Below are 27,079 nucleotides of genomic sequence, written 5' to 3'. Positions count from 1 at the left end.
CATGCTCTCTTTAAATAAATAAATAAATCTTTAAAAAATATTATACAACGAGATGTAGCAAAAAATCCAATATACAAATTGAAATGGAATTCTAAAAATTATTCAGTAGTTCAGAGAAATGCAGGAAAGAGGGAACAGAAGAACAAAAACCGAAAGAACTAACAGAAAAACAAACTGGCAACGCAAATCCAACCATATCAATAATTACATTAAGTTTCAATACTTTAAACACACCAATTAAAAAGAGTTTGAGTGCACAAATATAAGACCCAACTATATGTTGTCTACAAGAAATCCACTTTAATAAGATTTATTTTTTTTAAGATTTTTAAAATTTATTTGACAGAGAGAGACAACCAGCGAGAGCGGGAACACAAGCAGAGGGAGTGGGAAAGGAAGAAGCAGGCTCCCAGCCGAGGAGCCCGATGTGGGGCTCGATCCCAGGACTCTGGGATCACGCCCTGAGCCAAAGGCAGACGCTTAATGACTGAGCCACCCAGGCGCCCCCACTTTAATAAGATTTAGATAGATTACAAGTAAATGGATGAAAGAGGATATGCCATGCAAACAGTGATTAGAAGAACTCTGGAGTGGCTATATTAACATAAGACAAAGCAGCATTCAGAAGGGAATTTACCATGCATAAAAAGAATATCACAGAATGATAAAAAGGTAAATTTACAAGGAAATAGAAATTCTAAATGTGCACACATCTAACAACAGAATTTAAAAATACTCAAAGCAGGGGCGCCTGGGTGGCACAGCGGTCTGCCTTCGGCTCAGGGCGTGATCCTGGCATTATGGGATCGAGCCCCACATCAGGCTCCTCCGCTATGAGCCCGCTTCTTCCTCTCCCACTCCCCCTGCTTGTGTTCCCTCTCTCACTGGCTGTCTCTCTCTCTGTCAAATAAAATAAAATAAAATAAAATAAAATCTTAAAAAAAAATACTCAAAGCAAGAACTGACAGACCTGCAATGAGAAATAGACAAATCCACAACTACACTTAGAGGTGTAAATACTCCTCTCTCAGCAATATGTAGAAACGTAGAGATAAAATCAGCAGGGATACGGAAGACCTGAACAATGCTGTCAACCAGCTTGACCTAATTGACATTTATAGAACAGTGTATCCCAAGACAGCAGAACACACATTCTTTTCAAGTGCACAGGAAACATTGTTCAAGATAGACAATATCATAGTTTGTAAAACAAGCAAATTTAGAAAAATTGAAATCATTCAAAGTATGTTCTCTGACCATAATGAAGGTAAACAAAAAAACAGTAACAGAAAGATATCTGGAAAATTCACAAACGTTTGGACATTAAACAACATACTTCTTAATTTGCCAGGAGTCAAAGTAGAAGTTTCAAGGGAACAGAAAATATGTTGACCAGAATGCAAAAGAAAACACACAGTATCAAAATCCATGAGATGTAGCTAAAGCAGTACTTACAGGGAAATTTATAGCATTAAAATGTTTCTATTAGAGAAAAAGAAAGGTCTCAAATCAATAATTTAAGCTTCTACCTTGAGGAACTAAAAAAAAATTAATTCTAATGCAAGTAACAGAAAAATAACGAGTATCTGAAATTAATGAAATTTATTATTTTTTATTATTTTATTTTTATTTATTTATTTTTATTATTATTATTTTTAAACAATATATTATTTATTTATTTATTTATTTTTGCAAGAGAGTGAGAGAGGGGGAGAGAGAGCGAGAGCACAAGCAGGGGTCAGGGACAGAGGGAGAAGCAGACTCCCTGATGAGCGGGGAGCCTGAAGCAGGACTCGATCCCAGGACCCTGGGATCATGACCTGAGCCAAAGGCAGACGTTTAACACATTGAGCCACCCAGGCACCACTGAAATTAATGAAATTTAAAACAGAAAAACAATACTGCTGACCCTTGGACAACACGGGTTTGAACTACACAGATCTACTTATACAGGGATTGTTTTTTAAAAATACAGGACAGTACTGCAGATGTATTTTCTTTTCCTTAAGATTTTAATAACACTTCCTTTTCTCTTGCTTACTATTGTGAACTAGAATTATTTTAAGAATATAACATATAATACATATTAAGAATATAACATATAATACATATTACATACAAAATATCTGTCAATCAACTGTTTATGTTATCAGTAAGTCTTCTAGTCAACAGTATGCTATCAGTGGTTAAGTTTTGGGGGGCTCAAAAGTCATATGGGAATTTTCTACTGTGCAGGGTGTTAGTGCCCCAACCCTTGTGTTGTTCAAAGGTCAACTGTACAGAAAAATCAGTGAAGCCCAAACCTGGCTCTTATAAAAGACCAATAAAATTGATAAACCTCTATCCAAACTGTTCAAAGAAAAAAAAAAGGCAAAAAATGATCAATTTCAGGAATGAAAGGCAGATATCACAACAGATCACACAGACACTAAGGACAATAAGGAAACTCTATGTGCGTAATATGCCCATAAATTCAACAAGATGAAGGGGGCCAGTTCCTTGAAAGACACAAACTTCCAAAAATCACTCAAGGAAAAAACAGAAAATCTGGATAACCTACATTTGTTATAGAAATTAATTCTGTAGTTAAGAATCTTTCCACAAATAAAATTCTAGGTCCAGATAGTTTCAAATATTTAAGAAATAAATAATATCAATTCTACATGATTTCTACTAGAAAATTAAAAAAGGAATAATTTCTAACTCATTTTATGAGGCAAGTAATATCCTAATAGCAAAACCAGACAAAGACATTTCAAGAAAACTACAGACCAATATCCCTCATGAATATAGACAGAAACAATCCTAAACAAAATAGAAACAAATCAACCCAGCAATAGGACAGTCTGTCATGACCAAGTGGAGTTAATCCCACACATCCCAGCCTTGACTGGTTCAGCATTTAAAAACCTATCAATGTCATTCCCTATATAAATACATTGAAGAAGAAAAATCACATGATCTTAATTAGATGCAGAAAAAGCATTTGACAAAATTAAATATCCATTCATGATAAAAACTACTCTCAGTAAACTAAGAATAGAAAATAATTATCTAATGTGACAAAGAGAATCTGTGACAAAACCTAAAATGAACATTATCCTTGATGGTGAAAGACTCAATGTTTTCCTTTGGAGATCAGGAGCAGGGCAAGGATGTCTACTCCCAGGACTCTATTCAACACAATAGAGGAAGTCTGAGACAGCATGATAAGGCAAGAAAAAGAAATAAAAAGCATACAGTACAAAAAAAGAAATAAAATGGCCATTATTCATGGAAGACATGATTGTCTATGTAGAGTAACCCATGGAAACTACAAAAAAACTTCCTGGGACTAATAAATGAGCTGACCCAAGGTACCAGGATATAAAGTCAACCTACAAAAATCAATTGTATATCTACATATTATCAACGAACAATTGGACATTGAAATTAAACAATGCCATTTGTAACAGCACCCCAAAATACCTAGGTAAAAATCTGTATGCTGAAAACTACTAAATCCTGATGAAAGAATTCAAAGCCCTAAATAAATGGAAATATATAGCATGTTCTTGGATTAGAATACTCCATATTAAATGCCAACGATTCCCAAATTGATCTACAAATTCAACACAGTCCCAATCGAAATCCCAGCAGGATATTTCATAGCTATCAATGAGATGATTCTATAATTATGGATCATATGTCTAAATGTAAAACATAAAACTCTAAAACTTTTAGAAGAAAACTTAAGAGAAAATTCTTGCAATCCTGAGTTACACAGAGTTCTTAGATAGACACCAAAAACATAATCCACAAAAGAAAACACTTGAAAAATTTGGCTCCATCAAACTTTTAAAAACATTTGGTTTGGAAGGATGTTGTAAAGGGAATGAAAAGCAAGCCTTGTACTAGAATCAATTTTTTTTTGGAAATCACACTGGATTCAAAATATATAAAGAACTCTTAACAAAACTCAGCAAGGAGAGGTACTCCTAGAATGGCAGAGTGAGGAGCTTGCCAACTCATTCTACGAGGTCAGTATTACCCTGATACCAAAGGCAGACATTAAACAAAACAACCTACATAAATAAAGATACAAAAACCCTCAACCGAATATTAGCAAACTGATCTAACAACATACAAAAAAGATTATACACTATGACCAAGTAGGATTTATCTCAGAAATGCAAGGTTTGTTTAAAATCCAAAAATAGGGATGCCTGGGTGGCTCAGTTGGTGAAGCATCTGCCTTCAGCTCAGGTCATGATTTTGGGGTCTGGGATCGAGCCCCACATTGGACTCCTTGCTCAGCAGGGAGCCTGCTTCTCCCTCTGCCTGCTGCTCCCCTGCTTGTGCTCTCTCTCCCTCTCTCTGACAAATAAATGAATAAAATCTTTTTAAAAATCCAAAAAAAAAATGTAATACAACAGATTAGTAGAATAAAGGACCGAAAAACACATCATCCTCACAATAAAACATTAAGAGCAATTGCCAAAATCCAACACTCATTTATTTGAAACTATCTCAACTAACTAGGGAAAAAAGAGAATTTTCTCAACGTAAGAGCATCTATAACATTTACTCACTCTGAGTAATTTCAGTGTCATAGCTGTATAAAATAGGGTGTGTTCTCTACCCAATGGAATGCCAAATCAGGACCAGGTCAGACTGTAACTAATGCACCCAGCTAAATGCTCCTGGTTTCAGGGTCACCCAGAAAACAAGCACACAATTCCTAGTATCATTTCTCCCAGGACTCATAAAACATCAGCTTTAAGGTAAGTCACTGTACCAAAGAGAGAACCAAGTTTCCCATTTGTCCTGAGAAAGCAGTAATGTTAAGTTTAAATGGTTTATTTTTAGATGAATATGAAGGAAGCCTTTTGATAATTAAATGCCAATTTTTATGTTTACAATATAAAAAAATAACAGAATAGAAACTTCACTAAATACCTAACTTATAGATAGCATGCTTTATTAAATATGTTCTTCCACAGAACACAATCCTGAGAAGGATGTTGGCCCATGCCAAGCTCTTCATGGGTAACACCCTCCCATTGCTCCGCTGCGCTGTGTCCCAGCCAGGTCTATGTCTGCTCATGTACATGGGATCATGTTCATAGATGTATACAGGAAATGCCACAGCACTTTTGCACTGGCCTCTGTGATGAAAACAGCAATTAGACAGTCCTGTCCCTAAAGCCTCATGCACAAACGAATGCTCACACATTTGTCTGTCAAGGTGAGCCATGACTGTACATGCATGTGAGTTATCCCTAAAGACCAAGGGTGAAGTAAAGTGACTATGGGGGCTGTGCGACAGCTAACAAGAGCCTGAAATATCTGGGAAGCTTAGTTTAATACCTTAATACCTTAAGGTTCATCCACGTTGTTGCAAATGGCAAGATCTCATTCTTTTTTATGGATGAGTAATACTCCATTGTATATATAGACCGCATCTTCTCTATCCATTTGTCAGTTGATGGATACTTGGGTTGCTTCCATATCTTGGCTATTGTAAATCATGCTAAAATGAACACAGGGGTGCATGTGTCTTTTCAAATTAGCAGTTTTTTTCCCCCTTTGGGTAAATACCCAGTAGTAGAATTACTGGATCAAATTGTATTTCAATTTTTAATTTTTTGAGGAACCTCCATGCTGTTTTCCACAGTGGCTGCACCAATGTACATTCCTACCAAAAGTGCCTGAGGGTTCCTTTACCTCGGCATCCTCACCAACACTTTTTGCTTGTCTTTTTTATTTTAGCTCTTCTGACAGGTGTGAGGTGTCATTGTTTTGATTAGCATCTCCCTGATGACGCGGGATGTTGAGCATCTTTTCACATGTCTGTTGGTCATCTGTATGTCTTCTTTGGAAAAATTGTCTATTCAGGTTCTCCATTTTTTATTGGATTAGTTTTCTTTTTTTTGGTGTTGAGTTGCTTAAGTTCCTTATATTTTAGATATTATCGCTTTATTGGGTATATTATTTCCACTTCCCATTCTTTTAGTTGCCCTTTCATTTTGTTGATGATTTCCTTTGCTGTGCAAAACTTTTTTATTTTGGAGGAGTCCCAATAGTTTTTGTTTTTGTTTCCCTTGTCTCAGGAGACATATCTAGAAAAATGTTGCAACAGTGGATGTGAAAGAGATTACTGCCTATGTTTTCTTCTAGGATTTTTATACTTTCAGGTCTCATGTTTATGTCTTTAATCCATTTTGACTTTATTTTTGTATTTATTTTGTGATCCAGTTTCATTCTTTTGCATGTATCTGTCCAGTTTTCCCAGCATCATTTATTGAAGAGACTCTTTTCCCCATTGGATATTCTTGCCTCCTTTCTGGGCTCTCAATCCTGTTACACTGATCTATGTGTCTATTTTTGTACCAGTACCATACTGTCTTTTTTTTAAAGATTTTATTTACATTTTTGACTAGGAGAGAGAGAGCACAAGCAGGGGGAGCAGCAGGCAGAGGGAGAGCGAGAAGCAGGTCCCCACTGAGCAGGGAGCCCAATGTGGGGCTCAATCCCAGGACTCCAGGATCATGACCTGAGCTGAAGGTAGACACTTCGCTGAGCCATCCAGGTGCCTCCATACTGTCTTGATTATTATAGCTTTGTAGCATATCTTGAGATCTGGAATTGTGATACCTCCAGCTTTGTTCTTCTTTCTCAAGATTGCTTTGGCTATTTGGGGTCTCTAGTGGCTCCATACAAGTTTTTGTCTTATTTGTTCTACTTCTGTGGAAAATGCTATTGGTATTTTGATAGGAATTGCACTGAATCTGTAGATTGCTTTGTGGAGTATGGGCATTTTAACAATATTAATTCTTCCGATCCATGAGCATAGTATACCTTTCCATTTATTTGTGTCTTCTCCAGCTTCTTTCATCAATGTTATGTAGTTTTCAGAGTATATGTCTTTCACTTCCCTGGCTAAGTTTATTCCTGGGTATTTCTTTTTGGGGGGATGCAATTGTAAATGATATTGTTTTTTAAATTTCTCTTTCTGCTGCTTGGTTTTTAGTATATAGAAATGCAACAGATTTCTATATATTAATTTTGTATCCTGCAACTTCACTGAATTCAGTTATCAGTTCTAATAGTTTTTTGTTAGAGTCTTTAGGGTTTTCTATATATAGTATCATGTCGTCTGCAAATAGTGAAAGTTTTACTTCTTCCTTACCAATTTGGATGCCTTTTATTCCTTTTTCTTGTGTAATTGCTGCAGCTAGGACTTCCAATACTATGTTGAATAAGCATGCAGTGAAAATTTTAATCTCCTGGGTCCCCCTAATGTGCAGTAGTCTGGACCAGGCCCATGAGGCTTTTGAGCATTCTAGAGCAGAACACAGAGTGAGCACATAGCAACATGATCATACATCAGAAGGACTACTGTAAGTTTTCCAAACTATGGAAAGTAAAAGTAAATTGGGACTTCATTCTCCTCTAGGTTATAAATTTTTCTGCCTTAATGTACCATCACAGATGGTATGAGAACCATTTCTAAGCCCCCTGTGTAAATAAACCCAGCCAGATTCTCTGGGACAGTGAGACCCACTACAGGAAGTGCCTTGTGCTCTGTACCTGATTTTCTTTCTCCACTTCCATTGACTGCTTTGGGCCCCATTATGGCTGGAGAGAAAAAGCGCTAGTAATAAAAACTGGGTACACTCTTAGCATTTGTTTTCATGGTGAACTTCGGTATGCTTAAAAAAAAAATAAGAGAACTGATCTAGAAAAATTCAATGTTAACAGCCTTTATTTCACATTCAGCAAAAGGCAAGGTGCAGAGGTGACATTTTAAGTCTACAATTTAGCATTTGTTAAAATGTCAGTAGTTGTAAGTGAAAATGTCAAGCAAGGAACAGTTTTAACTATGGGGGAAGGCAGCGGCACCCAGGAGGTCCATTCTCCCATGGCCCTCCTACTCAGGTGCTGTGTGGGCCTGGAGATGGCCACCATCAGTCCTCTGCAGTGTGGCCGAAGTGTCCTAACTGCAGATGCCATACCAAGGAGGCAGCAGAAATACAGCAACAATGACGGCAGACCTGTCTCTAGCATCCATCCTTGGAACCTCTGGAATGAGGCTGAATGGCAGTGATCATTACAATGAGGGTCACAGCTGGCTTCCCTTTGTCCTGGTCTCTGTATGACAGTAGCAGCAGCAGCAGCAGCAGCAGCAGCAGCAGCAGCTTCCAAGCACCACATGAGGTGCCTCTGATGGGCTGTCAGGAACAAACGAACAAACTGCACTCCAGCAGGACGCAGCCTCCTGAGGGTCAGGCTGTGGTCATGCCTGTGGTGTTACGCCTGTGTCCTCGGCACCTATGACCCTTCCTAGCACACAGGGCAGTCAACAAATATTAGCTGAATGAATGAAATGAGAAGGAAATAATCCTCACAATAACCTGGAAAGAAGGCATTATTTTTATCATTTCATGGATGGGAAAATGGAAGTTTCCAGCTGGAGTCATACTGTCAGCAACTGAGCTGGAATTTGAACTCAGGTCTGCTGCAAACCAGTGCTCAGCTGCCTCTGGAGTTCTGTCAGATAGTGACAGATGTTTCTTGAAATAATTTTTCTTAAGAATACAAGGGAAAACAAGTAAAAGCCATGGCAGTAAAAACATAGAAAGGAAAATTGGTTCAGAGAGAAGAGTAAGGGCCACAGACATACCCAAGATAGTAGTTCATGCTGAGCTAACACTCTTGTACTTGACCTCATCTGCAGCCCCAAGACCAGCATGAGCCTTGCGCTATGTGGAGCTGGGGGCTGGGTGAGGGGCTCAGATGGCCTTCGCGTGCACTGAGATGCACCTCCCCTACATCCACATGGCCCCAGGTGGCCCATTCCTTCACCTTAGAGCTTTTGTTTGGTCATCACCTCCTCTGTCAGTGCCACTCTGTCTCCCCTCATGAGCATCGTCCCCCTGTGCTTTTGATCCTTGCCCCTGCAACTCTATATTTTCCACAACATTTTGTCATCTTTCATATTAGGACTTATTAGTATGTTTGCTGTCTGCTCATGCCTCCAGCCCCAGACTCCACAAGGGTAGAGGTTGTGATGCATTCAGCACAAGCACCTTGAACAGCCTGGATGTAAGAAGTGCTCAAGAAACATCTATTGAATGAATGAATGAATGAATGGGCAGCAGGAGGAAATGGTTTGGAGAGGGAGGCAGGGGTAAGGACACCAGGAACCCTGGATACCAGGTAAGGAGTAGAGAATGTGGCTGACCTGTGAGGCTCTCTGGCTGCTGGGTGGGAGAGTGGGAGGGCCCACAAAGACAGCCAGAGTGAGTGGGATGAGAAGGGCAGCGAAGAGCAATGCCCAGGAGGCACACTCCACAGGACCTGGCAATGGGCTAAAAAAGCAGGGCTCCCACCTGAGCAACCAGGGGAACTGAGGCAGATTTGGCATAAAAGGATAAAATCACTGCGGCTTTTTTTTTTTAAGACTTATATATTTAGTTGAAAGAGAGAGAGAGAGCAGAGGGAAAGGGTGAGAGAAACTTAAGCAGACTCTGTGCTGAGTGCAGATCCCGACGCAGGGCTCAGATCATGACCTGAGCTGAAACAAGAGTCAGATGCTCAACCGACTGCGCCACCCAGGTGCCCCCACTGTGAAGTGATCCATGGAGAATGAGGGGACTGCTCTTTTTACTCTATATAGAAATCGGAAACTATTTCATCCCTAGAATACCATTTCATTTGGGTTTCAAATAGTGGTGCAGAGTTAGCAATAATTACATGACTTCTTGATAATAAATAATTTGATAGTACAATGATATTATATGGGAGATATTCATCAAGTAAGCAGAAAAATCGCATGCCAACAATGTAAAGACCCTGAATAGAATTACTTTAAATTAGCTACTTTAACATGTATATAGGTAATGATGAAATAGGCTTAAATGTTGTATCTGGGAAACAAGACTCTTCACTGGATGGTGCCACCTGAGCCTGAAAGCAAATCTCCCAAGCATCTTACGGAGCAACAACCTAAGAATGGCAGGTGCACTGGAAAACAGAATAGAACATTTCCTGTTAGAACAGTAATTCTTATTTGTGCTGATAGCTAGGGGAAAAAAACCCCATAATCATATCATAATAAAAAAATAGAAATAATAAAAACGTAAAAGTCTATCTTAAAAAAAAAACAAAACCAAAACCCATAATCTTGTTGCATGTGGAGACACTGGTTATTGGGGCCACGAGTATTCTTTTCCTTCTTCCTTAGAAAATGACACTCAGATTGTCATTAAAGGCTCCCACCTTTAAGCCAGCCAGCAGAGGCCGTCTTGTGGCCACAGTGACTAGTTTAAGGGTGGCTTGGGCTATTTCAGAGAGATGCAAGGAGATGCTTGCTGAGGACATCTGCAAAAGATGCTTCCTCCTCCTTTCATGGAAGCTACATGGAGAGATGTGTTAATCCCCACCAGGGAGAAACTAAGCAGTTTTTGCCAAGACCTGCTGGGATGCTGAGGAAGAGAAGTTGGGAAATGGGGGACAGAAGCTGGACCTGTCTGTATAACTTAGGCTGCCAGATCAAATCTTGCCAGAAGCTAGCCTTTCCTTGGACTTCTAAGTTAGGTAAGCTGAGAAATACCTTGATAGTTTAGATCAGTTTGGGTTTGATTTTCTGTTGTTTGCCACTGGACATATTTGAATGAATACTTGGACAAGCAGTAACTTAATCACCCAGTGTAGACACTTGGGGAAAAGCACTCAGTGCTGACCCCACACTCATGGTCCTCCTTCTCAAGGTGGCACGGGAGGGGAGGAGCCTGCTCTCTCTAGCCAAAGGACAGGAAAGGGACAGCCCAGCAAGACAGAAACCTACTCCAGTCAAATACTGCAGAAAAACACTGTGGCTGAGTTTAGCAAGTAATTTAGCATGAATCCCCCCACACTTCATACCTGGCCAAGCTCCTCTCAGTAATTTTCTACCCAGTGACTCTGTCCACCTTCCTACTGGCCTTATATCCCCAGGTGCCCTTATTGTATTTGGAGTTGAGGTCAATCTCTCTCCCCTGTTGCAATAATCTTGAATAAGCTCTTTCTTGCTTGTTTAACTCTGTCTGGTGCAATTTTTCTTTTACAAAATACAACATATCAAAATTTGTGGAATATAGTTAGAACAGTGGGGGAAAGAGAAATTTTATAGCACAAAAAATGTATACATGAGAGAAAAGGAAAAGTCTTAAAGCAATAATCTAAAGTTGGACCTCAAGAACCTAGCAAAATAAACCCAAATCAAGCAGAAGAAAGGAAAGAATAAAGAACGGAAATCAATAAAATTGAAAACAGAGAAAACCCACTGAAACAAATAGCTGGTTCACTGAAAAGATCAATAACACTGATAAAACTCTATCTAGACTCACAAAGAAAAAAGAGAGAAGACACAAATCACCAATATCAGGAATGAAATAGGGGACATCACTACAGATCCTACAGACATCAAAAAGATAAGGGAATGCTACAAACAACTATATGCACATCAATTTCACAAATAAGACAAAATGGACTAATTTTTCAAAAAATACAACCAACCAAAATTTACCCAATACGAAACACGATAATATGAATAACCCTATAAATACTGGTAAAATTGAACACATAATTTTAAAACTCTCCAAAAAGAAACCTCCTGGCCCAGACAATTTTGTTAGCAAATTCTACCAAATATTTAAAGAAGAATTTTTTTTAAAGATTTTTAAGTAATCTCTACACCCAACGTGGGGCTCAAAGTTAATGCTCTAGGGACTGAGCCACCCAGGCATCCCTATTTAAAGAATTAACACAAATTCCATACAATGTCTTCCAGAAAATGCAAGAGGAAGAAACATTTCCTAATTCATGAAACTAGTGTTATCCTGGTATCTAAACCAGATCTATATTTCTCATGAATATATACACAAAATCCTTCAAAAATATTAGTACCTATTGGCATTAAAATAGACATATAGACCAATAGAACCAAAGAGAGAGCCCAGAAATAAACCCATTATTATATGGTCAATTAATTTACAACAAAGGAGGCAAGAATATCCAATGGGGAGAAGACAATCTCTTTAATAGATGATGTTGAAGAACCTGGACAGATACATACAAAAGAATGAATTTAGACCACTATCTCATACCATGTAAAAAAATCAACACAAAATGGATTAAAGACTTGAATGTAAGACCTGAAACCATAAAACTGCTCGAAGAAAACATAGGTGTTAAGCTTCTTAACTTCAGTCTTAGCATTGATCTGACTCCAAAAGCAAAAATAAACAGGTGGGAGTAGATCAAACTAAAAAAGCTTCTGCAAAAGGAAAAAAATGTCAACGTACTGAGTGGGGAAAAAATTGTAAATTATATATCCTATAAAGGGTTAATATCTAAAATATATAAGGAATCAAACAACCCAATAGCAAAAAACCCAAACGATCTGATTAAAAAACGAGCAGAGGACCTGAATAGATATTTTTCCAAAAAAGACATACAAATGGCCAGCAGGGACATGAAATGATGCTCAACATCACTTATCATCAGGGAAATGCAAATCAAAACCGTGAAGAGATATTATCTCATACCTGTTAGGATGGCTATTATTAAAAAGACAAGAAACAATAAGTTTTGGGAAGGATGTGTAGAAAAGGGAGCCCTTGTACACCGTTGGTGGGAATATAAATTGGTGCAACCACTGTGGAAGCAGGGTGGACTCCTCAAAAAATTAAAAAAAGAACTATCATATAATCTAGTAATTCTACTCCTGGGTATTTGCCTGAAGAAAACAAAAACATGAATTTGAAAAGACACACTCACCCCTATGTTTATAGCAGCATTATTTACAATAGCCAAGCTATGGAAGCAACCCAAGTGTCCACTGATGGATGAATGGATTTAGAAGATATGGTATGTATATACAATGGAATGTTATTTGGCCATAAAAAGGAGATCTTGCAGGTGTGACAACATGGATGGACGTTGAGAGTATTATGTTAAGTGAAATAAGTCGGAGAAAGACAAATATCATATGATTTCACTTATATGTGCAATCTAAAAACAAAACAAAAGAACAAACAAAATAAAACTCATAGATACAGAGAATGGGTTGATGATTATCAGAGGGGTAAGGCGATTGGGGAGTGGATGAAATGGGTTAAGGGGGTAAACCATATGGTGACAGAAGGTAATTAGGCTTACTGTGGTGATCAATTTGTAGTACATACAAAAATTGAATTATTATGTTGTACACCTGAAACTAATATAATGTTATACATCAATTTCATCTTAATAAAAAATATATTAGCACATAGAACTCACCATATATGTACAAAAATATGATCCAGCAATTGCATTCTTAGCACTTAATCCTGGGGAAATGAAGACTTAAGTTCACACAAAAATCTGTACATTAATGCTTATAGCAGCTTTAGTTATAATAGCCAAAAACTGGAAACAACCTAGATGTCCTTCAAAATTTTATTTCCACTGTGGGGCGCCTGGGTGGCTCAGTTGGTTGGGTGTCTGACTTTTGGTTTCGGTCTAGGTCCTGAACTCGGGGCCATGGTCTCAGGGTCGTGGGTTTGGGCCCAGCCTCAACCACCTGTCAGCCTCCCCACCCCCTCACTGTGCATTTAACATAGAGTCTGTCCTCCTCCCTCCCCTTTTCTCCCCACCCCACTCTTGTGTGTCTGCATGTGCACTCTCTCTCTCTAAAATAAATAAATAAATAGATAAATCTTTAAGGAAAAAAATTGAATTGCCACTCATACCTAAGAGCTTCAGATGGTGATAAGTTGCCCTTAGGGAACTTAGTATCTTTTTTCAAAATATCAGATATTTTAAATTTACTCTTGGAAAAAAAAACCAATAAATTTTCTCAAAATTATAAAAAAGATCTGCTATAAGATATAGATTCACTGTTAAAAATACTCTTAAGGGGCGCCTGGGTGGCTCAGTCGGTTAAGCGTCTGCCTTCAGTTTAGATCACGATCCCAGTATCCTGGGATCGATCCCCCCCATTGGGCTCCTCGCTCAGCAGGCAGCCTGCTTTTTCCTCTCCGTCTCCCCCTGCTTGTACACTCTTTCTCTGTCAAGTAAATAAATAAAATCTTTTAAAAAATATATTCTTAAAAAGACTCTCTTGACTAGAATTCATTTATTATATTCATCAAGATTCCATAGTATTATGGAAATTACTAGTTTATCAAACACGACCTCCATATAATTAATATTTACATGATAATAAGCTATCGGAAGAAATTTTACTTACTTAATGAATAGAAGTTGTAAGAACTGATGCCATATATTTTTACCTAAAATGTTCTTTCCCCAATAATATATTAGCTGTAATTAGCACTCAATAACTAAGATTTAAGTGCCCAATTTTATTCATTATTTCAAAAACATTTAGTGACCACCCGTCATACGGTAGACACGAGGTCATTTCTGGGACAAAATGTTGAGACAACTCGAAGAGTGTATAGTAGAAGGAAGGCAAACACTACAGCAAGGGAATAAGTGATAATATAGGTTAAGCTGAAGATAGTCTGGGAATGCACATTTCCAATGAAACTATCCTAAATTAAGATCATGTGATTGGGTGCCTGGGTGGCTCAGCCGTTAAGCGTCTGCCTTTGGCTCAGGTCATGATCCCAGGGTCCTGGAATCGAGCCCCGCATCGGGCTCCCTGTTCGGTGGGGAGTCTGTTTCTCCCTCTCACACTCCCCTTGCTTGTGCTCCCTCTCTCACTGTCTCTCTCTGTCAAATAAATAAATAAAATCTTAAAAAAAAAAAAAAGATCATGTGAGAATAGACAAATGGACCAAGGGCACAAAACTGAGAGCCTAGAAACAGACCCAGCATCTATCAAAATTCATGTAGGACAAGGCGTTGCAAATTACTTAAGTTATTCCAACAGCTTACTGTAACAATACTTATAGCAAGCAGTTATTCAGATGGGAAAATAATCAGATCTCTTCCTTACACCTGTATAAATGCAAATTCCAGGGGGACTGCAGACTCAATGTAAAAAACAAAGCCCTAAAACTATTAAAAGAGAATTAGAGTATCATGAGGATCTCCATGTAAAAAAAAAAAAAAAAGTTTCCTTAAACAAGACACAAAGCATACAAACCATAAAGAGTACAAAGTTGATACTAACACAGAAAACACCTGTGTTGAGTCAACTTCATTGAATACAACATAAAAACATCAAACACAGACTGAGAGAAGATATTTATGTAAGTGAATGAAAGACTAGTATCCATAATATATAAAGAAACTTTACAAATTATAAGAAAAGACAAACCACTAAACTGAAAATGGACAAAGAGATAAACAAGCAAGTCACTGAAGAAACCGAAAAGAAACCCAAATCTTAAACCACAAAATAAATACTAATTCACACGCACCCAAGTGGCAGAGAAAAACGTGTGAAAATACCAAGAGCAGCGGATGCCTAGAGAGCCGAGCTCTGTCCCATGCTGCAGGCAGGGGCGTGTGCTGGTCCCCCCTCTCCCCCTGGAGAGTGCCAGGGGATGCCGGGAGAGCAGCACCAGCACACCCTGTGGCCAGGCAACACGCGTGACCAGCAGGAGAAACCCTGGCATGTGTTCAAGAATATACATCGCAGCATTATTTTCTCTTCATGCAGCATTGTTTCTAATAGTGGAAAACTGGAAAACATCGAGTACATTTACACAATGAAATACTGTATAGTAGCCAAGATAGACGGACTAGCGCTACTTCAGCCAGTGTGGATAAATCTCAAAAACATAATGTTGAATGAGAACGGCAAGCTATGGGGCGCCTGGGTGGCTCAGTCGGTTAAGCATCTGCCTTCAGCTCAGGTTGTGATCCCAGGGTCCTGGGATCCAGCCCCGCATCGGGCTCCCTGCTCAGCTCACTGCCTGCTTCTCCTTCCCTCTCCCTCTGCCCCTCCCCCCTGCTCCTGTGCTCTCTCTCTCTCTCTCAAATAAATAAAATCTTAAAAAAAAAAGAAAAAGAGAACAACCTATATAAGTACACTATGATACCATTTATATAAAATTTAAAAATAGTAAAAAAAAAAAAAAAACCCAAAACACAGATGTTATTTAGGGATATATATACACACGCACATATATGTATATATATGTACATCTAATATTTAAGTGTGTGTGTGTGTGTGTGTGTGTGTGCGCACATGTGTATGTGTGTGCGCACATGTGTATGTGTAGTGCAGAATGGACAGGACGACAAACACTAACTTTGGGGTAGAAAGAAAGCAATTTGGGGAAAGGGCAGACAGGAGCTTTAAGTGCACCCACATAACATTTACGCCCTTAGACTGAACGACGGATGGACAGATATTCATTATGTTGGGTCCATGCCTTTGTCACAGGGAGGGGGCATCACTGAGCTTTGGGCGGGGGAGGGTGTCAGATGAGGCTTCCTGACGGACATGTTCCCTGAGCTATAGCCAGGGGAGCAGGCAGTGACCAGGAAAAGGAGGTCGGGCTGGAGGAAGAGGTTTTCAAGGATCAAGGGGCAGAAAAGGGACCTAAACAGAGGTGAAATAACAGCCTCAAGGCAAGGGAAAGCATGAGGGGTCAAGGAATCACAAATTACATCAAAGCACTCACCATAATACCAGAAAATCGTAACTTGTCTCCAACTCGGTTACATACCAAAAAAGCTAGTGCAAACATGCTAACTAGAAAAATGAAGAAACTAAGGGGGAGACGACTCACAAAGGAACCAAAGCTAAATGGTACCCAAATCTCAACATTTCCAAACAACACATTCTGAAGCTGTAACATTTTAACAACTTTTTTTTTTAAAGATTTTATTTTATTTATTCGACAGAGATAGAGACAGCCAGCGAGAGAGGGAACACAAGCAGGGGGAGTGGGAGAGGAAGAAGCAGGTTCACAGCAGGAGAGCCTGACGTGGGGCTCGATCCCGTAACGCCGGGATCACGCCCTGAGCCGAAGGCAGACGCTTAACTGCTGTGCCACCCAGGTGCCCCCATTGTAACAACTTCTAAAAGCTAACCTAGAAGAAGACTGAAGACTCGGGATATTAAAGAATTCATACCAATACAGTGTGTGGGGTCAGATATTTTGAATTACGAAATGTGGGTGAATTCTGAGCTGGAACCACTCAGTGCAAACGGCAGTGCAGTGACACGAGGACAGTGACAAAAACTGGCCTGTTGACACAGAAACATTAGGAGGGGCGTCTGAAGCCACAATGGACAAGGAGTATTAGGAGATGAAGAAAGGGTGAGAATGTGGCTCCTGGCAAGTGCAGTAAGAGCAGAGAGGTCCTCCACACCTGCCCAGGAGCAGGCCCTCGTAAAACTATGATAGGTCCAAGAGACACACACAAAACAAAGACTGACAGGCGTGAACCCTAAAGGATCTGAGTGAAGGGAAGAGGAGAATCAAGGCTCATGACCAACTCCCAGCTAGGGTGGAGAACATGACAGTCCAGTGTGGGGAAGACGCTGGGCCTACACTGTTAACACGCCGCAATCCTCATGATGATCCCAAACCACGTGACTTTGAGACGTGGGAAGGCAACTCCAGGGTGCATCACACATCCAGGTTTTCGCTCGAGTACTTGGTGCTTACCAGGTGGGCTCCAGGTGCAGAGCCAGGCCTGGAGGGTAAGTCGGCAAAAAAGGCAGAAAAAGTCCCTGTTCTCACGGAACATACAATCTAGCAGGGTAAACAGAGGTCAGTGTAGTGACCATCAGGACAACTATATGGAAACATCTAGGAGGATACTAGACTGAGGTTTTGATAAAGCAAATACTGATCAATGAACCGCTGAATGCTAAGAGAACACAAAGAATGAGGGTTTTAGGTGGTGAAAATTATCAGATGGGGCTTCTACTTCCACTCAGGATGGACACAGTTGAAAAGAAAGTGCTCCCACCTGACAAGGAAGGTAAGAAACACAACCCGTAACGTAAAGCCCTGAGAATACACGTATACTTTGACTCAGGAATTCCCTCTCTAGGAATGCTATGGAAATCATTACAAAAATGTGCCAAAAATATACATACAGGTATGTTTGTGGCATCTCTGTATAAAATAAGCGCAACTGACAACAATCTAAGTGGCCGTCACCAGGGACAGCCGTCAAGTGGGTGTACAGAAGCTGCTGAAATGATGACGTGCACTTCCAGGGGAAGGTAGTGGCTGAATGCACACATTATGTTATACCTTCTCTTTCCCAAAATTCAACTGAAATAACAGAAAATAAATAAATAAAACAAGAGCATCACTAAAAACTTGGGAGGAGCGTTACTCATAAACCAGAGACGCTGGAGAATTCTGGAAGAGAATAAAACACAGCAAGACATTAACATGGAAATGTAATAGAAACTACGAACTTACAACCCTGTACAGGCAAAAGCAAGGACCTCATAAAAAGTGTTTTCCCAGCAGAACTCCTACATTACTCTTTGATGAGAAGCAGCAACAGCTAAGAGAACAGGTGCAGCAGGCGCCTTCCCTCAGAGGAGGCCCTAGCGTTAGTCCTGCACGTGCAGAGCCAGGTAAAGACCACAGAAGAGCTCTCTCAAGTGGGATGTCCAGAGGAAGACCTTCCTAAGGTGAGTGCAAAGTCCAGAGAGACCGTAGGGCCCTGAGCAGGGCCACGGCTCCCGCAGGGTGTGAGCCCGCCCAGCCCCGCACGACCACCTGCCGTGAGCACTGGGCACCCAAACACGTAAAGGCCAGGAGAAGGCCGGCAGGACGCAGTCCAGACCAGTGACAGGGGACCCTCGGCGTAGACAGACGTGTCACAAAGGGAAAGGAAAAGGCACTGAAATGTTTTATTCTATACGTGTCCACCCTGTTTGAATTCATCATGCATATGTACTAATATGTATATATTTATCGTGCATATGTAAATAATGTATTTAATTCATATATTTAAATAATCCAAATGTTTAAATCTAAATATAGATTCAGGTCAACATTAATGTATGATATCAAGACATCATAAATAAAATTGAAAAGTATAAAATGAAAGTGTGGTTTTATTTTAGTAGAAAAACAGTATTTTATAAATATGTATACCTAGCAAAAAGTCAATAAGGATAGACACCAAAATGTTTACCACAGTTAATTCTGCATGGGGGAATAGTAGATGGCTTTTATTAGTTTTTGTTTATTTGTTTTTACATTTCTGTACTTAAGGAACTGTTTGGCAATGAAAAATTGGTAATGAATCATCTTTAATTCAAAAATATAAAGCCATTTAAAAGCTAATTGCTTTGAGTGTTACTAAAGCTGCATCATAAATTCAAGGGTATTTACAGCTTTTTTCATCAGAGACAGTCTGGAACAACAACAAAGAAATGGAGGAGGTCATCAGAGCATCAGGCATTTCAACACATTTCTGGACATCAGAAGCCTCCTGTCCAATACAAATATGAAGACAAGGAAGGGGAAGTGGGAATGGGGTGTCCCTTTTGCCCTCAGCCGCAGCGCACATGACTCTCTGGATGGAAAGGACTCCTCACTAACTCAACACTTGGTGACAGAAGGGACCATGTGTCTTGCTCCCCCACTATGTTCCCAAAACACAGTAGGTGCTAAATGAATATTAGTTGAGTGGATAAACAGAGTAAAACACATCTATCAACATGGGGCCCCCTCTTAGAAACGGAAAGTGCACAGGCAAACACACATAGGCAAAAACTCAACTCCGAGGCACAGAAACTGGCATCTAACAAGGAGCGCTAACTTACCGGATGCCTGGCTGAAAGTCTTCCAGTCACAGTTCCAGTCTGATTCCACGTAGATGAAATGGAGCCCTTTATCGGTTAAGAAGAATCAGTTTCAGCTCTGGCAATGCCATGTGAAGTCAAGAACACAGTGACTCTTCAGACTCCCTGCACACAGCATGCAACACTCACTGCTCTCCTGTAGACGTCTTTTGGCCCGAAGCCCCCAACCCCGAGAGGTCCCTGGGTGTCAGCAAAGTGCTGACCGACAAGGAGGTTCCCCCTAACCCATGCAGAAACTGCAACAGGACATGTGGGTCTTTGTGTCCCTTTAAGCCCCCGTGCATGGGGAGAGGAGGGCCCTGTGCCATGGGGGCACAGCATGGACTCCAGGCAGGGTTGTGCAGCCCAGACAGGGGCCCAGACAGAACACCTCTGATTGCAGCCTCCTCACGGGTGAACCAGAACAACGTCTCCCTGAAATGGGCGCAAGAGGAGGTGCGGTGACAGGTGTCACAGTGCCTGGGCAGCCCCAGAGCTCCCGTGTACATGCAGCTCCAGTTCTGAAGGCATGATGGCAACTCAGGCTATAAAGAGACCTGAGTAATAACAAAATCATGGCTCACAGCTCAAGAATATTTGGTGATTTCCATCGTTAACTAAAATTTCAGGAAATTGTACATGTATCTGAAACCACGGGAAACCACATTCCCGAGCACAGTATCTCGTTTAGCTCAGTTACCTTTCTCATGCAAGCTAGTAATCCATCCACAAAGGCCGACTTGGTCTTGTGAACCTAGGTTACACAGACAAACGTAATCATTTTCTCGTTTAAGCATCGAGCAGGAGCAAGCATCAAAGCAGTGTTTCACAGAGCGCTGGGCATGTGCCACTCACGTGTCAGCTCTGATAACTCCAGGAAGCCCTGAAACGGACTGGTGTAGTACCCTGAATTAAATAACAATGACCCACAGAGAAAGATGGCACCCTACCCCCTTTTCTGGAATAATTCTGGAATAATTCTTTTCACAGAAATGTTGCAAAGATAAATGTAGCATCGTGGGTACCCATCCTCCTGCATCCCCTAGGGTGCCTTTAGTTCTCTTCCAATCATTTTGTCCCTTCAAGGAGAAGGCCGTTTGGTGCCATGACCAAGCCCTGCCGGCTGCCACACCTCAGGAGAGCAGCAGGCCACAGGTTCAGGGAGCGACAGACTGATGGTACAAGTGGCGGCCAAAGTTATGGACACGTTCACAAACAACAGGGAACACACACAGGCACATGGACAGAGGAAGTGTGGGCTGCTGAGGAAGAAGGGGACATGTCAGCGAACAAGGGAGCCAACATGCTCAGAGGGCCGAGGTAACCTCGCCAGGCCTGGGCTGGGGAGCTGGAGGAGGTCCTTGAGAGAGGCTTCTGAACTCTGTGCTGGTGGAGTCTAGCCCACAGTGAAGCTGCCCGATGACAAGACACATGCCCCCTTCCCGTCTTCATCCATCCTCGTCCCCGTGGGACCCTGTGGCTCAGTGCTGAGCAGGGTGACTGTGGGCTCGAGCAGAGCGGGGCGCATGCGAGCAGCGCTGGTACCAGGCCGGCTTGAACAAGCTCTGTTCCCTTCAGAGCACTGCCCGGGCTCCTGTCGTGATTATGGATTGATTGCTCTTATCAGAGGGGGTGCCAGATGGCTCCCCTCCCTCATCAACTCACTCACACACAAAGGGAACTTACCCGTCTATATTCCAAAATTATCTTGGGTAATGGATGGAGGTCCTGAAGAGCCCTTAACTGAAAAATGAGAATAAATGTCACCAATATAATTCCTCCATTTAATTTTAACATTTTGGACACTTATTTTCAGCTGGAGAAAGTGCTAATAAATGGTCTGTATTGGCCACATTTTCCAAAGTGAAGATTCATAATAAACTCAAAGTTTATCAAGCGTCTTAATCTAAATCCCTTACAAAATCATTGCTGTCCATAAAGGAACTAAAAGCACTTCACACAAGCCTGGAAATAAGATTGCTCCTGAGATTCAAATTCATGAAGTCTAAATCCAGGGTATGTAAAATACCACATAGGAGAATACACTAAGAAAACGCCTACAAATGTGTAACTCGAGTTTAGGAACACCCATTTCAATCAGTTATCTGGGCATAATGTCAGTGAGGTAACATCAGAATAGGATTATGGATTTTAAAACTAATTTTAAAAGATCAAAATATTACATACAGGACAACACAAGATCATAAGAACACGGTTTGTTCGATTACCACAAAGTGAACACACTTAGGTAAGGCCACGCACACGGAACATTCCAGGTCGCCTGCGGGTCCCTGCCCCTCCCGTGCAGGTAACCACCACCCTGACCTCCATCGTCAAGGGCACTTTTCCCAGCTTTTGAACATCGCATCAATGGAACCGGACAGGTACTCTGTGTGTGTGACTTTGTTCAACATGGTGGTTTTAAGGTTCATCTGTGTTGTATGAAGCAGCATTTCATTTACTTGCACTCCTGTTTTCAACTGTTTGAATGTAGGACAACTATACTTTCTGCTTGATGGATACTAGTGGGTTGTTAATGGGCCGTGATGAGTAGTGCTGTTGTGAACATTCTGGAGCCTGGATTTCGGTTAACATGTCACAGTTCTGTGGAGGAGAAACACAGAGAGGAATGGAATCGCAGGGCCAACAGCAGCAGAGGCAACACCAGCCAGTTCGCCCAAGTGAAGGTGCCCGTCTACCCCGTCAGCACCACGCAGACGTTCCAACTGCTCCACGTCTTTTCCAACACGCGCTGTCCAGGCCTTAATGTTAGCCATTCTGGTAAATGTGAAGTGATATTGCACAGTAGTTTTATATGTATTTTCCCAATGACTAATACAGTTGGGTAGGATTCACATACTCAATGACTAATTAGGTATCTTCTCTCATTAAACCCCTGTTCATGTCTTTTGCCCATTTAAAAAACTGGTTGGCATGTCTTTTTTTCCCCTTGATTTGTAGGAATCTGTTATTCTGGACAGCGTTTTCTTCAGCTGGTTATTTACTAGAAATCCTCTGCCCTCTGTGGCTTACTTATTTACTTGTTTAACGGCATCTCTTCATAAACAGAGATTCTTAATTCTACTACTGTCCAATTTATCAATCTTTTCCTGTATGGGTAATGCATCTTGTGTCCTGTTTAGGAACATTCACCCACCTCAGAGTCTTAAGGATATTCCCTTACAGTATCTTCTACAATCTTTGTTGTTTTGCTTTTCATATTTAGATGTACAATTCGCTTGGAGTTTATTTTTGTGTACGGCATGAAATAGGGGTCATTTATGGAGCAAGCCCCTCTTACTCACTACTTTGCAGAGCTGCCCTCTCGGAGATCGTGCCTTTCATACGCACATGTGTACTCCCCACCCTGGGTCCACGGGTCTATTTCTTCACGCTCCAATCGGCACTACACTGTGCTACTTACTTAGTTCCTGGCAATCCTTATTGATTTAGGATTAGTCTTGAGTCCAACAGACTAAGTCCCCCAGCAGTGCTTTCCAAGAGCACACTGGCTCTTAGTTTTTTGCATTTCCATGTCAATTTTGGAATCAGCTTGCCAGCGTCTCCAAAAAACTGCTGCTAAGATTGTTTTGAATCTATAAATCAGGTGGGGTAACTGATGCTATAACTCTCACGTAACAGTGTAAGGCATGAAGTTGCATCCCTGTCTGTTTGAATAAAGACTGAGGACCCAAGGAGAATCATAACCCGGAGAGCCGACACTGGTGTCGTGGGAGTAGGCGCTGCCCAGGGGGAGGCACCCTACCTCAGTACAATCCAGAATTGCCTTTTACTTAGAAGAGCTATCCCCCGGGAGATGAAAGTACATGAAAACGCTTAGCCAAGAAAACTGCTTAAGATTTGACTAGCTCTCTTTATCCTGATACCTTACTCACAAAATAACTTTCTAACCACAGTCTCTCTGTATATCTCTACTTGAGCCGTCTGAGAACACTTGAAAAGATTTAAGTATTTGATCTCATAAAACGTCGGACAAAGCCCTACCAGCGTTGGTTCATGATCAGAGGCAGTTCCATAGCCGCCGGCCGCCCGTGAGCTTTATCACACACTCCGTGTTGGCTCCTGACAGCACATTCTTCTCAGCTCCCTTCTCTCCATGGCCACTCGCGGCCTCTTGTTGGCGCCTCCTCTTTCCCTGACCTCTAAGTGTCAGTTTCTCAGTGTTCGGTTCTGTGGTTATCAATGTTGGCTGGCTTATGAGAAACAGCCGGGAGCTTCAAAAACATGCCTGAGCCTGGGCCGTCCAACCCACAGACACGATTCTGTGGATCAGTCATCAGCCTAGGCATGAGTGTTTTTCCAAAGCTCCGGCCATCCTAGGGCAACTCTACTAAAAACTGGCTGACCACTTCCAGCACAAGACTTCTCACTGACCCAACTGCACCTGCAACATCTCTGTGCCCATGTCTTGTCAACGTCTGTCTTAATGCTCTTAACACACCCAAGAGTAAACATTTGATCCCCTGCCCCCCAGTAAACTGTTCCTCTCGCAGTTTTCCCTGAGTAGTGGCCTTTTCTCTCTGCTTAGTCGCACAACTAACAAAAACAAGAACTACCCCCACAGTCTTTTATTGACACTCACATGACCTCACACTCACAGACTTCCTTTCTGCTCTAAAAATGCTCTGGAAATTCGTCTGCTGCTCCATCTTCACAGCTGTCACCTGGACCATGAAGACTTCCGTCCCCACACTACAGTGACAGACTATTAACAAGACTCCTCCCTTCTCCAACCAGCTGTAAGTGTGGACTTTTCAGGACACAGCTAACATCTGTTAGGATGGGCAGAATCCAAAGCACTGACAATACCACATGCTGGCGAGGATGTGGAGCAATAGGAACTCCCATTCATGGCTGGTGGGAAGGCAGAATGGCGTAGCCACTTTGGGAGATAGTCTGTGAGTTTCTTACAAAATTCAATATACTCTCACTATATGATCCAGCAATCATGCTCCTTGGTATTTACCCAGAGGAGCTGAAAACTTACATCCACATAAAAACCTGTACACAGATGTTTATAGCAACTTTCTTCCTCATTGCCAAAACTTGGAAGCAACCAAGATGTCCTTCAGGAGGTGAATGGGTAATAAACTGTGGTCCATTCAGACAATGGAATGTTATTCATCATTAAAAAGAAATGAGCTATCAACTAGGAAAAGACACGGAGGAACTTTAAATGCACATTACTAAGGGAAAGAAGGCAGCCTGAAAAGGCTGCACACTGTATGGTTCCAGCTACAGGACATTCTGGGAAGGGTAAAACTATGGGGGCAGTGAAAATATCAGGGCGGGGGGGGAGGAGCAACGGGGTAACAGGTGGAGCACGAGAGTGTTTAGGGCAGTGAAGCTACTCTGTGTGAAAGCATAATGGCGGACACCCATCATTACACATTTGTCCAAACCCACAGAATGTGCAACACAAAGGGTGACCCCGGAGATAAACCATAGACTTTGGATGATGATGACATGTCAGTGGAGGTTTGTCGAGTGTAACAAATGGCTCCACTGGTGGGGATGTTGACAGTGGCGGAATGGGTGTGGTGGGGGTGAGAGGAAGGCAGTATATGAGACTTCTCTGTACCTTCTGCTCAATATTGCTGTGAAATAAAGTATAAAATATAATAAAAATAAAAGCCTAATAAAACCAAATCTAAGATCACAGTTGTGCCCTTACCTGAACTGTTCCAGGCTACACATTTTACCTGAGGACAACATCCTCTCCCCACGGGGAGGGGAACAGGAAGGGTGAAGGAAAGAAGAGAGGAGTCTTAATTCTGAATTCAGAACCATGTACATGTGCTCCCTAGTAAAAGTTTATCTTTTTTTTAAATGCACAAAATAGTATGACTTTGTCAGTTAAATAAGAGAGGTTAATATGATTTACCTTGATCATGTCTTTGTGAAAAATAATTAAGGTCATTAATTCTGTCTACAAGAAAGCACATCAACACCAGAAGAGAGCTACGTTTCCTTTCTTAGTTGCTGGTTGTCTGGAAGAGCTAAGGAGCAGCAAAGGGAAGGGCAACACTGCCCGCTGGTGCCAGGACGGAGAATAAATCAGCCCGAGACCCTCAGCTCCCAGCCCCATGAGGGCAAGTGTGAGGCTTTTCCAGGTACCACCGCTGCTCCAAATTTAGGGCATGGTGCCCCTCTGCGGTGCGGGTGTGAAATCCATGCCAGCCTCTCCAGTAGGCAGGGGTCTGCTCCCTGTCGTCCTGGATCCCCATGAACAAACAGCAGACATTTGCGCTGGTTCAGGCTGCTTGGGATACACTGGACAAGTCAAACGAGGGCTTTGATCTGCGCAGCCTACATCCTAGAGCGACAAGCCAACAGTAACTAAGGTAACTTTAGGTGCAGGAAACAAATCTGGGTGAAGAAACAGGTTGTGCCTGGGGGCCTTACTGTTGTCTGTGTGGCCAGGGGAGGCCTCTCTGAAAGCAACACTTAAGCCAACAAGAAGCCACTGTGCAAACTCCAGGAGAAGTCTCCAGACCGGGGAGGAGCCCGTGCAGAACCTGTGAAGAGCTGAAGAGCAGTGTGCTTGCGGGGCGCTGGGTGCGAGGGGGCTGGAGAAGGGGCAGGGCCAGACCCGGGGCCTAGGGACACACTAGAGGGCTTGGGCATTAATCTAAGGGTCACAGGAAGCCCCTGGAATGTACATCAGGGGAGTAACATGATTTTTCTAATGTTGTTAAAGATCGCTCTGCCTGGATGTGATGGATAACCAGCAGGGTAAGAACACCTGGGAGGCTGTGGAGGGGGCTTGCAGGGCTGTGAGTGGGAGGTGACTGAGGTGGTAACTGTGAGGACGGAGGGAGCAGACAAACTCAAGACCTATGTTTGCAGGTAGAGACTGTAAGGCTGGCTATGGGGTGAGGCTGGCAGAAAATCCAAGACGACTTGTAGGGTTCTGGATGGAGTAGCTGATAATTATAGCCAGTACTTGCTGGTTTTTAACAGCTCATATGTCAGGCATGGTCCAAATACTGCTTTACACCCAGCACACATACACACACCTGAACACTCACAAAATTGCTGTAGGGAAAGGACTGTTATTATACTTCTTTTACAGGTCAGGAAACTGAGGCACAGGGATTCAAATAACATGCCCAAGCTATGCAGGTGGATGTGGTGGCTGACTCCACCGCCCTTGCTCCACCCACTGCTGGCTCCCAAGGACCCAGGAGGCCGGGCATCTACTGAGGTGGGGACGGGGGCATATTCAAACCCCCTTTGGGACACATCACTCTACGGATGTCATGATTCACTCAAGAACTGCCACCTGAGCCCACTGAGGGCCGC

The 27,079-nt window shown here is 41.8% G+C and overlaps 1 protein-coding gene across 5 annotated transcripts in view; it reads right to left on the bottom strand.

Moving 5' to 3' along the window:
* Nucleotides 1–27,079, bottom strand: part of HAUS3 (HAUS augmin like complex subunit 3) — a 108,101-nt gene that overhangs the window by 12,530 nt on the left and 68,492 nt on the right. Inside the window, exons 13-16 of one of the 5 annotated variants that reach the window (XM_040625093.1) lie at nucleotides 21,440–21,496; nucleotides 20,454–20,507; nucleotides 19,736–19,801; nucleotides 7,735–8,213 (exon numbers count right to left, since the gene is read on the bottom strand). In XM_040625093.1, the coding sequence (XP_040481027.1) occupies nucleotides 8,043–8,213; nucleotides 19,736–19,801; nucleotides 20,454–20,507; nucleotides 21,440–21,496 (348 nt within the window). In that variant the 3' untranslated portion in view covers nucleotides 7,735–8,042. Of the gene's footprint in view, nucleotides 1–7,734; nucleotides 8,326–19,735; nucleotides 19,802–20,453; nucleotides 21,348–21,439; nucleotides 21,497–27,079 lie in introns of those variants that run through there. The other 4 variants (XM_040625095.1, XR_005833438.1, XM_040625092.1 and 1 more) reach the window with 4 other exon arrangements.

This window comes from Ursus maritimus, unplaced genomic scaffold (genome assembly GCF_017311325.1).
Source record: "Ursus maritimus isolate PB19 unplaced genomic scaffold, ASM1731132v1 scaffold_8, whole genome shotgun sequence".
In the NCBI taxonomy this organism is placed as follows: Eukaryota; Metazoa; Chordata; class Mammalia; order Carnivora; family Ursidae; genus Ursus; species Ursus maritimus.
The sequence above is the reverse complement of the archived record's forward strand: the minus strand, read 5'-3'. Positions and strand labels throughout refer to the sequence as shown.